This window comes from Anomaloglossus baeobatrachus, chromosome 11 (genome assembly GCF_048569485.1).
Source record: "Anomaloglossus baeobatrachus isolate aAnoBae1 chromosome 11, aAnoBae1.hap1, whole genome shotgun sequence".
Lineage (NCBI taxonomy): Eukaryota > Metazoa > Chordata > Amphibia > Anura > Aromobatidae > Anomaloglossus > Anomaloglossus baeobatrachus.
The window spans coordinates 168,213,459-168,225,199 of NC_134363.1; the positions used below are offsets into that span (position 1 = coordinate 168,213,459).

Genomic DNA, 11,741 nt, shown 5'->3' on the forward strand with positions numbered 1-11,741 from the left:
TATGCCAAACATGGTATCCATCCACAAACAGCTGTTTCGGGGTATTTGCCCCTCATCAGTGTGGAGTAGGAAACTGGCTAGTGGGAGCAATGCCTAGTAGAAGACTACATAGGTAAGGATGGTTGACCTTGGGGAGATCAACATCCAACACCGCGGAGACACCATCACGTGTTTCTCAACTCCCCACTGATGAGGGAAAAATACCCCGAAATAGCTGTCTGTGGATGGATACCATGTTTGGCATAGGTGGTCTCCTTGACTGGAGACTGCGCTTCCCGTGGTTGTTCCTTCCCGGTGAAAGACCTCCCTAGTTTCCTGCCAGCGTTGAGAAACATGTGATGGTGTCTCCACGGCATTCTTGTTTTGCATATTTTCCCAAGGGGCCTTGTTCTAGTGTCACTGTGTTGAGAAACACGTGATGGTGTCTCTGCAGTGTTGGATGTTGATCTCCCCGATGTCAACCATCCTTACCTATGTAGTCTTCGACTAGGCATTGCTCCCACTAGCCAGTTTCCTACTCCACACTGATGAGGGGCAAATACCCCGAAACAGCTGTCTGTGGATGAATACCATGTTTGGCATAGGTGGTCTCCTTGACTGGAGACTGCCCTTCCCTTGGTTGTTCTTACCCGGTGAAAGACCTGGCTAGTTTCCTGCCAGCGTTGAGAAACATGTGATGGTTTCTCCACGGCATTCTTGTTTTGCATATTTTCCCAGGGGGCCTTGTTCCAGTGTCACTGTGTTGAGAAACACGTGATGGTGTATCCGCGGTGTTGGATGTTGATCTCCCCAAGGTCAACCATCCTTACCTATATATACATATATGTATATATATATATATATATATATATATATATATATATATATATACTGTATATCATCTCATTAATATGATTTTTTTTTTTTGCTGTTGCAATGCATCTGTAAAGGCTACTTTACACACTGCGATATCGGTCCCGATATCGCTAGTGTGGGTACCCGCCCCCATCTGTTGCGCGACACGGGCATATCGCTGCCCGTGCCGCACAACAGCCGTCACACATACTTACCTGTCCGGCGACGTCGCTGTGACCGGCGAACCGCCTCCTTTCTAAGGGGGCGGTCCGTGCGGCGTCACAACGACGTCACTGAAACGTCACTGAACCGCCGCCCAATAGCAGTGGAGGGGCGGAGATGAGCGGGACGTAACATCCCGCCCACCTCCTTCCTTCCGCATAGCGGCCGGGAGGCAGGTAAGGGGAGCTTCCTCGTTCCTGCGGCGTCACACGCAGCGATGTGTGCTGCCGCAGGAACGAGGAACAACCTCGTTACTGCTGCAGTAACGAGATTTGAGAATGGACCCCCGTGTCGCCGATTAGCGATTTTGCACGTTTTTGCAACGATGCAAAATCGCTTATCGATGTCACACGCAACGGCATCGCTAATGCGGCCGGATGTGCGTCACGAATTCCGTGACCCCAACGACTCCGCATTAGCGATGTCGTAGCATGTAAAGCCCGCTTAAGTCCTGTTACCTAGCTGAGTGTTTTGTAAAAAGTGTTACAAAACCTTCAGCAGTCCTGTTCCCGGCTCTGATTGCTCTCTCTGCTCTTCACTCCTTTCTTTGTTAGAGCACATTCAGACATTGTTTGGGGTTTTTCACATACAAGAAAAACTGAGCAAATTTCATCAAACTTTGGTCAGAGTTTTTTGGCAGATATTAGACAAAAATATGGTTGTGTGAGCCTGGTGGTGAGATGGATGTACATATATGTGGCGCCCCTGAGGCTTCAGTCACCACAGAGGTACTGCACCTCATCCATCGGTGTGGTATTCCATCCTGGGTATGGAGGAGGTAATGACCGGTTCACACAAAACACAACACCTCAACTCAGCAACACCTCATCAGACATGGCAAGGGCGTATTATATCCAAAGCCAGGCCGGGAAGGGGGGGGTGGAGTTTTAATAGTGGGAACACACAGTAAAGTTGGTGAAATGTGAAGGAGCGGTGAAGGAGGAAAGACCTGTGGTCTGGAGCTGGCACGGCTCGACCCAGGTGCAAAACAGAAGGGGTCCTAGAGACCATGGGGAAGAGCAACACACTCCCGTGGCCTTGTTCCACATTGAATCTTTGGATGGAAGGACTAGATTGCAAATCGGGGACTGGTCCCTAGGCTAGAGGAGAAAAACCTAGGTACTCTGCTAGTAAAACCAGCAGCCGAGGTGACTGCAAGCACCGAGGCCACAGCCACGAACGTATTCGCTGGAAGGTGGCCACCATCAGGGCATGACAACCATCACTGGTGTATGGGGCCCGTGGTAAATACTTAGCTTTATTAAGGCCAGGCCTCCCTCTTCACGGGCCGCAGTCACAACAGCAGCACAGTAGGCCGGCCGTGTGGCTTCGGCCACTGCACATGTCTAATTGGCATGAGAAGGTGCATCGCATGCAAATTAGCCCTGTGCTGAATGCAAGGTCAGTGGAGCAGAGCAGGGCGCCAGCGCGTCATCCCGCAGTCCAGTATGCAGCAGCGTGATGAGGTCATCACTACCTTTAATTTTTTACCAAGTGCTCGACAGGGTTGTTCTCATTTATATTCAGAAACTGAAAATGGCGAGATCTAAGTTTTATTTCGCATGTATATTATGGGCCTCCGAGACTTAAAGGGGTTGTCCACTTTTTTTTTTTAATGCTTTACATAACTATTTTCAATTTGATACTAATATGCACATCATTCCCAAAGCATAGTAAATCTGAGGCTTCCTGTTACATGAATAGGCTTACACAAATCTGGGAGCTTAGAAACACTATCTGCACTGACGTCACACAACCAGTGGGATAAATAGGGTAACGTTTCCCAGAAGTGACAGACCTACCAAAGAAGCAGGTGACACAATGGATCCACCATTCACCAAACAGGAAACCTATATTAAGGAATTTAGCCCCCTTGATTACTTCAGCACTTATTATGCTCATGGCAAAGGGGTTCTTTTCGGAGAATGGACTGAATTTGTTTTACAAAATCTTCATGAAACCTTTACTTCAGGTAAAATTAGTAATCTGTGCTAGAGATGAGATAGGACTTTTTTATCGATGGTACACCCATGAGTTTTAGGGAGTTAAGATCTGTTGAGTTGTTTTAAGGGTTTTAAGACTCTACAGCTGCTTGAACCTTTGTTTTTTCTGCCTTCAAAATCGAGGAAATAAGGTACCAACTAGAAATTTCAGCTTGACTTGTTATGGCACTACAGAAAGGTAAGTAAACCCATTCTTATGTATTTGCTCGGTACTTATAACTAGTGATGAGCGGCACTACCATGCATGGTTGCTCAGTACTCGTAACTAGTGATGAGCGAGCACTACCATGCTCGGGTACCCATAACTAGTGATGAGCGGGCAGCTCGGGTACCCATAACTAGTGATGAGCGAGCACTACAATGCTCGGGTGCTCAGTACTCGTAACTAGTGATGAGCGAGCACTACCATGCTCGGGTACCCATAACTAGTGATGAGCGGGCAGCTCGGGTACCCATAACTAGTGATGAGCGAGCACTACAATGCTCGGGTGCTCAGTACTCGTAACTAGTGATGAGCGAGCACTACCATGCTCGGGTGCTCAGTACTCGTAACTAGTGATGAGCGAGCACTACCATGCTCAGGTGCTCAGTACTGGTAACTAGTGATGAGTGGGCACTACCATGCCCGGGTGGTCAGTACTCATAACTAGTGATGAGTGGGCACTACCATGCTCGGGTGCTCGGTACTCTTACTAGTGATGAGGGAGCACTACTATGCTCAGGTGCTTGGTACTCATAACTAGTGATGAGCGGGTAATACCATGCTCAAGTGCTCTATACTTATAACTTGTGATGAGCGGGCACTACCATGCTGGGGGCTTGGTACTCATAACTAGTGATGAGTGAGCACTACCATGCTCGAGTGCTCTATACTTGTAACTTGTGATGAGCGAGCACTACCATGCTGGGGGCTCAGTACTCGTAACTATTGATGAGCGGGCACTACCATGCTTGAGTGCTCAGTACTCGTAACTAGTGATGAGCAGGCACTACCATGCTCGGGTGCTCAGTACTGGTAACTAGTGATGAGTGGGCACTACCATACTCAGGTGCTCGGTACTCGTAAGTAGTGATGAGTGGGCACTACCATGCTCAGGTGCTCGGTACTCGTAAGTAGTGTTGAGTGGGCACTACCATGCTCGGGTGCTCGGTTTTCGTAACTAGTGATGAGCGAGTTCTACCATGCACAGGTGCTCAGTAGTCCAAATGAGCAGGTTGGAAGCTTGGACGGGCTCAACTTGAGTACCAAGTATACCAAAAAAATGCTTGCGTGTCCCATTCACTTCCATTATTCTCAGGTACTTGAGGCACACCTATCAGAGCATCCAACTGTTCATTTGGAGTATGGAGCAGCTGAACATGGTAGTTCTCACTCATCACCACACAGTAGCGATGCAACACAGTAGTAGTCCAATGTTAGTTCTTTGAGTTGATCAACTCTCCTGAAATCTAGATTTGGGCAGATTTTCTCAAGGGTTAAAAAAAACCCTTTAGTATTCACCTCCTCTCAGTCGGATCTTCCATTCACTAGATCGTCCAGAACATCTTGTGGGGTGTGATGCATATTATTGATGTGCGTTGAGTCCGACGTGTTGTTGTGGAGGTTAGCACATGGAAGAGTCGGACGGAACTGCCGAGTGCAGGATGGAAGAAAAAAGAAGAGCCTATTGCAGGACTAGGGGTGGTTGGAACTGAAAGGTACAAGGTGAGGTGAGTGTAAGATTGGATTTTGACTTATATATATAAGGCCCCCTTCACACGTCCGTGAAAATCATGCACGTGTTTCACGGACGTGTCAAAGGTGCGTATTGCCCTCCGTGAGCCGTGTTTATGGCACTACATGTGTTCTCCGTGTGTTATCCGTGATAACACACGGAGAACGAGAACTTTCAACTCACCTGTCCCTGGCGTCGCTGTCCGTGGTGCTGATCTTCGGTCTCCGGTCCTGCCGTCTCCCCGCTGCTGCTGCTTCCGCCGCAGTGAAGTGAATATTAAATGAGCATAATGAGCGGCGGTCGGAAGCAACTGACAGCAGCGGCAGAGACTGCAGGGCTGGAGAAGGGGAGTAAAGATTTGTTATTTTTTTCTCTGAGACGTGAGTTTTCTTCAGCGCGTGTCACACTGGACCGCATCAACTTTACATCCGTGTGGTACGGGTTCGGGCCGTGTGACACCCGTGCTGCCGGAGAAAAACGGACATGCATCTGTGTGGAGCACACGGACACACGTATGCTCTACACGGAGGTACGGGCCAATGGCTTCACACGTGTGTGCACATAAACCCATTGATTTTAATGGGTTTACGTGTGCCTGTTTCTCCAGTATATGCGGGCTCGGACCTAGCACGTAACGAAGACACGTGCGTGTGAAGCGGGCCTAAAAAAAAGTGCTGGATTCAACCGCAGCGACTCACCCAAAAACTGAGATTTTGGTAAATCTCTTTTTTTTATTGGATTTGCATTGAATTTATTTTCTTATCTCCTTTAGTTCCCTTTGGTATGGAGACACACATGTTGTAGTGTACCGCCCCACGGCCTCGGCTGCGAGCGCCGAGCCGCTCGGGTCCGGGCTCGTGTGTGTCGGTGGCTCAAGCGCCTCCAGACCCGGGAAGGGTCAAGTCGCTCTGGAAGGGTGTTTGACACTACACGCGGGGGAATGCGGGTGTTTGGTTTTGGGATGATTGTTCGTGACGCCACCCACGGGTTGTGGTGACAGTGGACACCACCGCTGCGGTGAAGGTGCGGGGTCTCCCGGGAGCGGTGTAGTGGCGCAGCTAGGTGTTGACCCCTCCTTGGGTAGGGGCTGTTGGTCCCGGGGCCCAGTTGTGCGAGGGCCGGGGTGCAGGGCGCAGGGTTGCGGTGCAGCGCGGTGCGGTGCCGGATAGCACTGGTGTACTCACGATTAAACCACACAGAGTCACTGGTAAACCAAACGGAGGGTTGGATGGGGCCCGCAGCCGGCTGCAGCTTCCTAGTCGGGTTGGCAATGTCCGCCTTTCTCCTGCACCTGTGTTTGTAGTGTGACCACTGTGCCTGGGCACTGGTAGTCCGCTCCCCGGCGTGTATGTGTCGTAGGAGCCACTTTTGCCTGCAGGCACTGGGCCTTGGATCTCTGGCCTCTGGCGGTGGCTACTATCCGGACGGTTGGGCTGTTGCCTTCAAACGGGACTTTGGTGGGAATGAACCCCTGAGGTCCAGACCACAATCAGTTAATTCGACTATGGTGGTGGCTTATAGCCTAGTTCGGGGTCTGAGTACCCTGCCTGGTGCTCCGGTATCCTGTTGGCTCCCCGGTTGGTTCCGGCGGGCCACTACCCTGTCCCGGTCCCTCACGGTTCCACCGGTCGTATTCCCGGTCTCCTGCAGGCGGCCACTACCGTCTGCCTGCCTGACTGATCTGGGGTCCTAGGCTCCAACCCAGGCCCCAAGCAGAACTGTAATCCACTACTCTCCACTCCACTGTACTGCACTGAACTGGACTGTCTACTGTTTTCCTGCCTCAGGCCAGCAGACTCCTGGGGAGGCGTGTCTTTCCGCCTGACTCCGCCCACCTGGTGTGCCTGTCTGACTCTGAGGGAGGCAATCAGGTCTTTGTGGTTGACTGGTGGTACCTTTCTAGTGTGGGGGTGTATGTGGTGAGTGTAGTGACCTGTGACCCCTGAGGTCCAGGGCGTTACAGTAGGTTTCTTCAATGTCTCAATATGATCAAGTTCTAGACGTTTAGAAGACTCTTGCTCCACCATTGTTCTCTGTTTGGAATGAAGTCTACATATTGGATGTAGAAAAGGCTTTACTTGTAGGTCAATATGAATAGCTAAATAAAAATCTTTCAAATTTTCAAAAGCAGAAAAAAATAAATATATGATTTTATGTTTTAATTTTATGTACAAAGTGAAATAACAAGTTGGTCTCTGTTTTTATCATATTTAATCCCTAGTAAATGTAGATTTGTTGTGCAACCGAGCAGACGGGATCCTTTCATATCAAAATCCGAGTCCATCCCAATGTATGGGTTTAGAATTTGCCCTCAGCCCTTTCCCATTATCTACGTCATACGTTAGGTATAGATATATGGAGCCGGCTTTGCTCAAGTAGTCTTCATAATGGCAGACCGCAGCATGTAAGTGCCATAAGTCGGTAGTGTGGAACGGATATGGCCATCACTGGCTACTGATCCTTACCCATGATTCTCAAATCCACACACATCAACAGTTGCTCTGTTTTCATCAGTCACATACCAAATTTCCCGGATCCGAACATTCCTTTCCCAAGAAGCTGCAAAAACCCTAATACATGCCCTTATTATCTCCCGTCTGGATTATTGCAACCTCCTTCTCTGCGGCCTCCCTTCTAACAGTCTCGCACCCCTACAATCTATTCTAAACTATGGTGCCCAGCTAATTCACCTGTCCCCCCGCTACTCCCCGACCTCTCCTCTCTGCCAATCCCTTCACTGGCTTCCCATTGCCCAACGACTCCAGTTCAAAACACTAACCATGACATACAAAGCCATCCACAACCTGTCTCCTCCTTACATCTGTGACCTAGTCTCCTGGTACCTACCTACACGTAACCTTCAATCCTCACAAGATCTTCCTCACTACTCCCCTCTCATCTCCTCTTCCCACCATCGCATCCAAGATTTCTCCCGTGCCTCCCCCATACTCTGGAATGCTCTACCACAACACATCAGACTCTCGCCTACCTTGACAAGCTTCAAAAGGAACCTGAAGACCCACCTCTTCCGACAAGCCTACAACCTGCCATAACCCTCAGTCTAATACAGCGCCGCACAATCAGCTCTATCCTCACCTACTGTATCCTCACCTATCCCTTGTAGACTGTGAGCTCTCGCGGGCAGGGTCCTCTCTCCTCCTGTACCTGTTTGTGTCTTGTATTGTTTATGATTATTGTACTTGTCCCTATTATGTACACCCCTTTCTCATGTAAAGCGCCATGGAATTGATGGCGCTATAATAATGAATAATAAAATAATAATATTTCTAAACCTATTCCATTTAGGAACTGTGAAGGGAGATACCCTCATCGACTTTGGAGCAGGGCCAACAATTTACCATCTGCTTTCTGCCTGTGAAGTTTTTGACAAGATCATAACTTCAGACTTTCTTGAGCAAAACCGAACGCAACTGAAGAAATGGCTGCGAAAGGACCCGGATGCCCTGGACTGGACTCATGTCATCAAATTTGTGTGTGAACTGGAAGGGAACAGGTACGTAAAATAGAAACTATAGACATGATATATGGCGGATTGAATTGTATTCAATCTTAATATGACCCCATTCGCAGCCTAAGAGGCTATATTGTATCTAGTATGCTTTGCATGGGGTATTATGAAGGCTCTCTCCACTATAAGTATTGCTTATAGACAAAGAGAATATCTCTATAGTGTGGATCAGGAATTAGAGACCATTTGGCAAATCACAGAAAGCCTAAAGGCTGCTTTACACGCAGCGACATCGCTAGCGATGTCGCTTGTGAAAGCACCCGCCCCCATTGTTTGTGCGTCACGGTCAAATCGCTGCCCGTGGCGGACAAAATCGCTAACACCCGTCACATGAACTTACCTTCCTAGCGACGTCGCTGTGGACGGCGAACAACCCTTTTTTTAAGGGGGAGGTTCGTGCGGCGTCACAGCGACGTTACACAGCGGCCCGCCAATAGAAGCGGAGGGGTGGAGACCAGCTGCATTAACGACATGCCCACCTCATTGCCGGCAGGACGCAGGTATGTTGTTGTTCGTCGTTCACGGGGTGTCACATGTAGCGAGGTGTGCTGCCTCAGGAACGACGAACAACCTGCGTCCTGCACCAGCAACAAAATTTGGGAAATAAACGACGTGTCAACGATCAAAGATTAGGTGAGTAATTTTGATCGTTAGCACTCGCTCATAAGTGTCACACGCAACGACGTCGCTAATGAGGCCGGATGTGCGTCACGAATTCCGTGACCCCGACGACATATCATTAGTGATATCGTTGCGTGTAAAGCCCCCTTAAAACTAAAAAAATAAGAAGATCAAATTTCAAAGTGTAACATGGTTGGGAACTAAGAAATTCAGTTATCAGATAGCCGTGTGTTCACAGTCTTCGGATCCAAGCCCGGATTATTTGATCAAGTAGTAGAAAGCCGGATTATGCAGATGTTAAATTATTAATGTAAAACATTCACCGTCTACTTTGTAAACAGAAGGGAATCAGACCTTGGATTTTCTCATTTGCATGGGGGGTAGCTGGTTCAAAAAATTATCCCTTAGCAACAGAATATTTTTGGTTGTTTTGTTTGTTTTTCATTGTTGCATTCTACCTTTAACTCTTTTTCACTGGATGAGTTGTATTTTTCAATGGCACCATATTGGGATACGTGTAACTTTTTGATTAACTATTACTCTTTTTTTAAAAAAAAGCAAAAAAAAAAAACAAAAGGGGAGAGAATTTTGGTAAATTTTTGGGTTGCATTTTAAATTTTGAAGTGTTCATCATTTGGCCTAAATAATATTTTTACTTTTATTCTGTATGTATGGTTTTTTTGTATTTATACCTTTTTCAAGGTATAATCACTGTTTTATTTTTCAATCTTTCAAGCTGTGAGATTAGTTGACATTTTCATTTCTACTATTTTGGGGAATGTATAACATTTTAGATAATTATTAGGGAGGATTAAATACCTCAAATATTCGGCTTCGTGAATATCCAACGAATAGGTTGCCGCTATGTGAATATTCAATGCGCAAAATAAGTCTATGGGAAGCCTGAATAGTTCCGAATAGTTGTTATTTCAGTTTCCCATAGACTTACATTGCGCATCGAATATTCGCGAATAGTTGAATAGAGGCGACATATTCGGCAAATATTCACAAAGCCGAATATTTGAGGTATTCGATCATCCCTATTAATTATGGTTCCATTTTTGAAGGACATTGTGAAAAAAAATAATCCCATCTTTTCTGGCTTTTTTTTTGTTTTGTTTATTTTTAGAATGTTCATGGTACAAGCTAATTAATGTAACAATTTAATAACTTGGGTCAATACAAATGAGGCAATACACGGCATACCTCGTCCTCTTCCTCCATTATCATTCTCTACCGATAATTTCTTGGAGTTGGAAACCCAAGAATAGATGGAAGGAGGGCACATTGCATGCCATGTAGAAGTAAAGAGTCCAGAGAGGGCCGCATCAATGGTAAAAGGGATAATCCAAATGTTTGGGGTTTTTTAGAATTCAAGGAGAATTGAACTCACATTGAACCAATTTACCTATCTATATTATTTTTACATTTTCCTTCTTTTTTTTTTTTCAAGAATTTTTTAACATAGAGTCTTTAAGATTCTTAACCCTTAAACTTTCATGTACATCACTAAATTAGTTGAAAACATTTCATACTAGTGACGTATAACATCACATTGGTCCAGAAATTAATAAAAAAAAAGTTATTTTAGATTATTTGTATACAGTAATATGGGACTAAATTGCGGTAAATTAAATTTTTCTATGTTCTAATGGAGAATTGTGAGAAAAAGGCTGTGGACAAAGGTGGCATTATTTTGTGCCGGAGAGAAACCTTTTTAAGACAGTATAAAGATGGACTTTTAGTCGATACGACAAGGGTTAGAGATAAATATGGGTTAGAGATTAAAAAAAAATGAAAAAAGAAAAAACATATAGTATTAAAAAAGTAAAAAAGAGTAATAAAAGAAAAGCAAACATGAAAAATGGAGTAAACTAATATCAAATAATATGGGAATAAATACAATTTTATTTTTCTGTTTTCTAAGGGATAATTATGAAAACAAGGCCGAGACGCTCCGCAGTAAGGTGAAAGAAGTCCTTACATGTGATGCTCTGAAAAGAAAGCCTTTCGATCCCGTTGTTCTGCAACCTGCTGACTGTCTCCTTACCTGTCTCTGCCTTGAAGCTCCTTGCGAAGACATAAAATCATTCTGTAATGTTCTGAAAAACTTTAAGGATCTAATTAAACCTGGAGGCCACTTACTGATCTTAAGTGTTCTAGATGCCACATTTTACTATGTTGGTAACCGGTATTTTTCCAGTATGACCACAAGAAAGGAGGAGCTGGAGGAGGCGTTTAAACAGGCAGGATACGAGATTGAAAAAGCCGTCTATGCTCCGCGTAACGATCAATCAAGGATGGACGTCTGTGACTATAGAGGCTACTATTACATTTGTGCCCGAAAACCAAAGTAACGTTCACTTTAATTACATTGTACAGATTCCCCAGACATAAGATGTGTTACATTATACTTATGAGATATGCAAATAAAAAATAGGAAGGAACCTCTAAATTGATTTATTTTTCATCCCTTGAGTCTCAAAAAAATCCTTACAATCCAATCCTTCTTTTTTTTCTTGGCCAAAAATAATTAATTAATTGTTTTACGATATTTGCATGTTGTAGTTTAGCACCAAATAAACAAGTCTGACATTTTTATGATGGATTATTTTCGTCGCTGTCTATGTGGCGCCCTGGACGAGCCAGGACGTCACAGGTACTGCAACAACACACCCCACACCCCGGCTAGGCACATCAAAGTCAGACAAAAATCCTTGTTGCCTCCCTCCAGGGGCTGATGTCCACACCAGGGGGTGGAGCCAGGTGGTTGGCCCCACCCACCGAGGAGTTCACAGTCCTGGAGGCGGGAAAAGG

At 46.0% G+C, this 11,741-nt stretch overlaps 1 protein-coding gene across 1 annotated transcript; it reads left to right on the forward strand.

Moving 5' to 3' along the window:
- The first annotated feature begins 2,877 nt into the window (after positions 1-2,877).
- On the forward strand, positions 2,878-11,512 carry LOC142257218 (indolethylamine N-methyltransferase-like). The gene is made up of 3 exons (XM_075329363.1): positions 2,878-3,028; positions 8,081-8,288; positions 10,852-11,512. The coding sequence occupies exons 1-3, from the start codon at positions 2,878-2,880 to the stop codon at positions 11,279-11,281; spliced, it is 789 nt and encodes a 262-aa protein (XP_075185478.1). The 3' UTR covers positions 11,282-11,512.
- Positions 11,513-11,741: the final 229 nt, after the last annotated feature.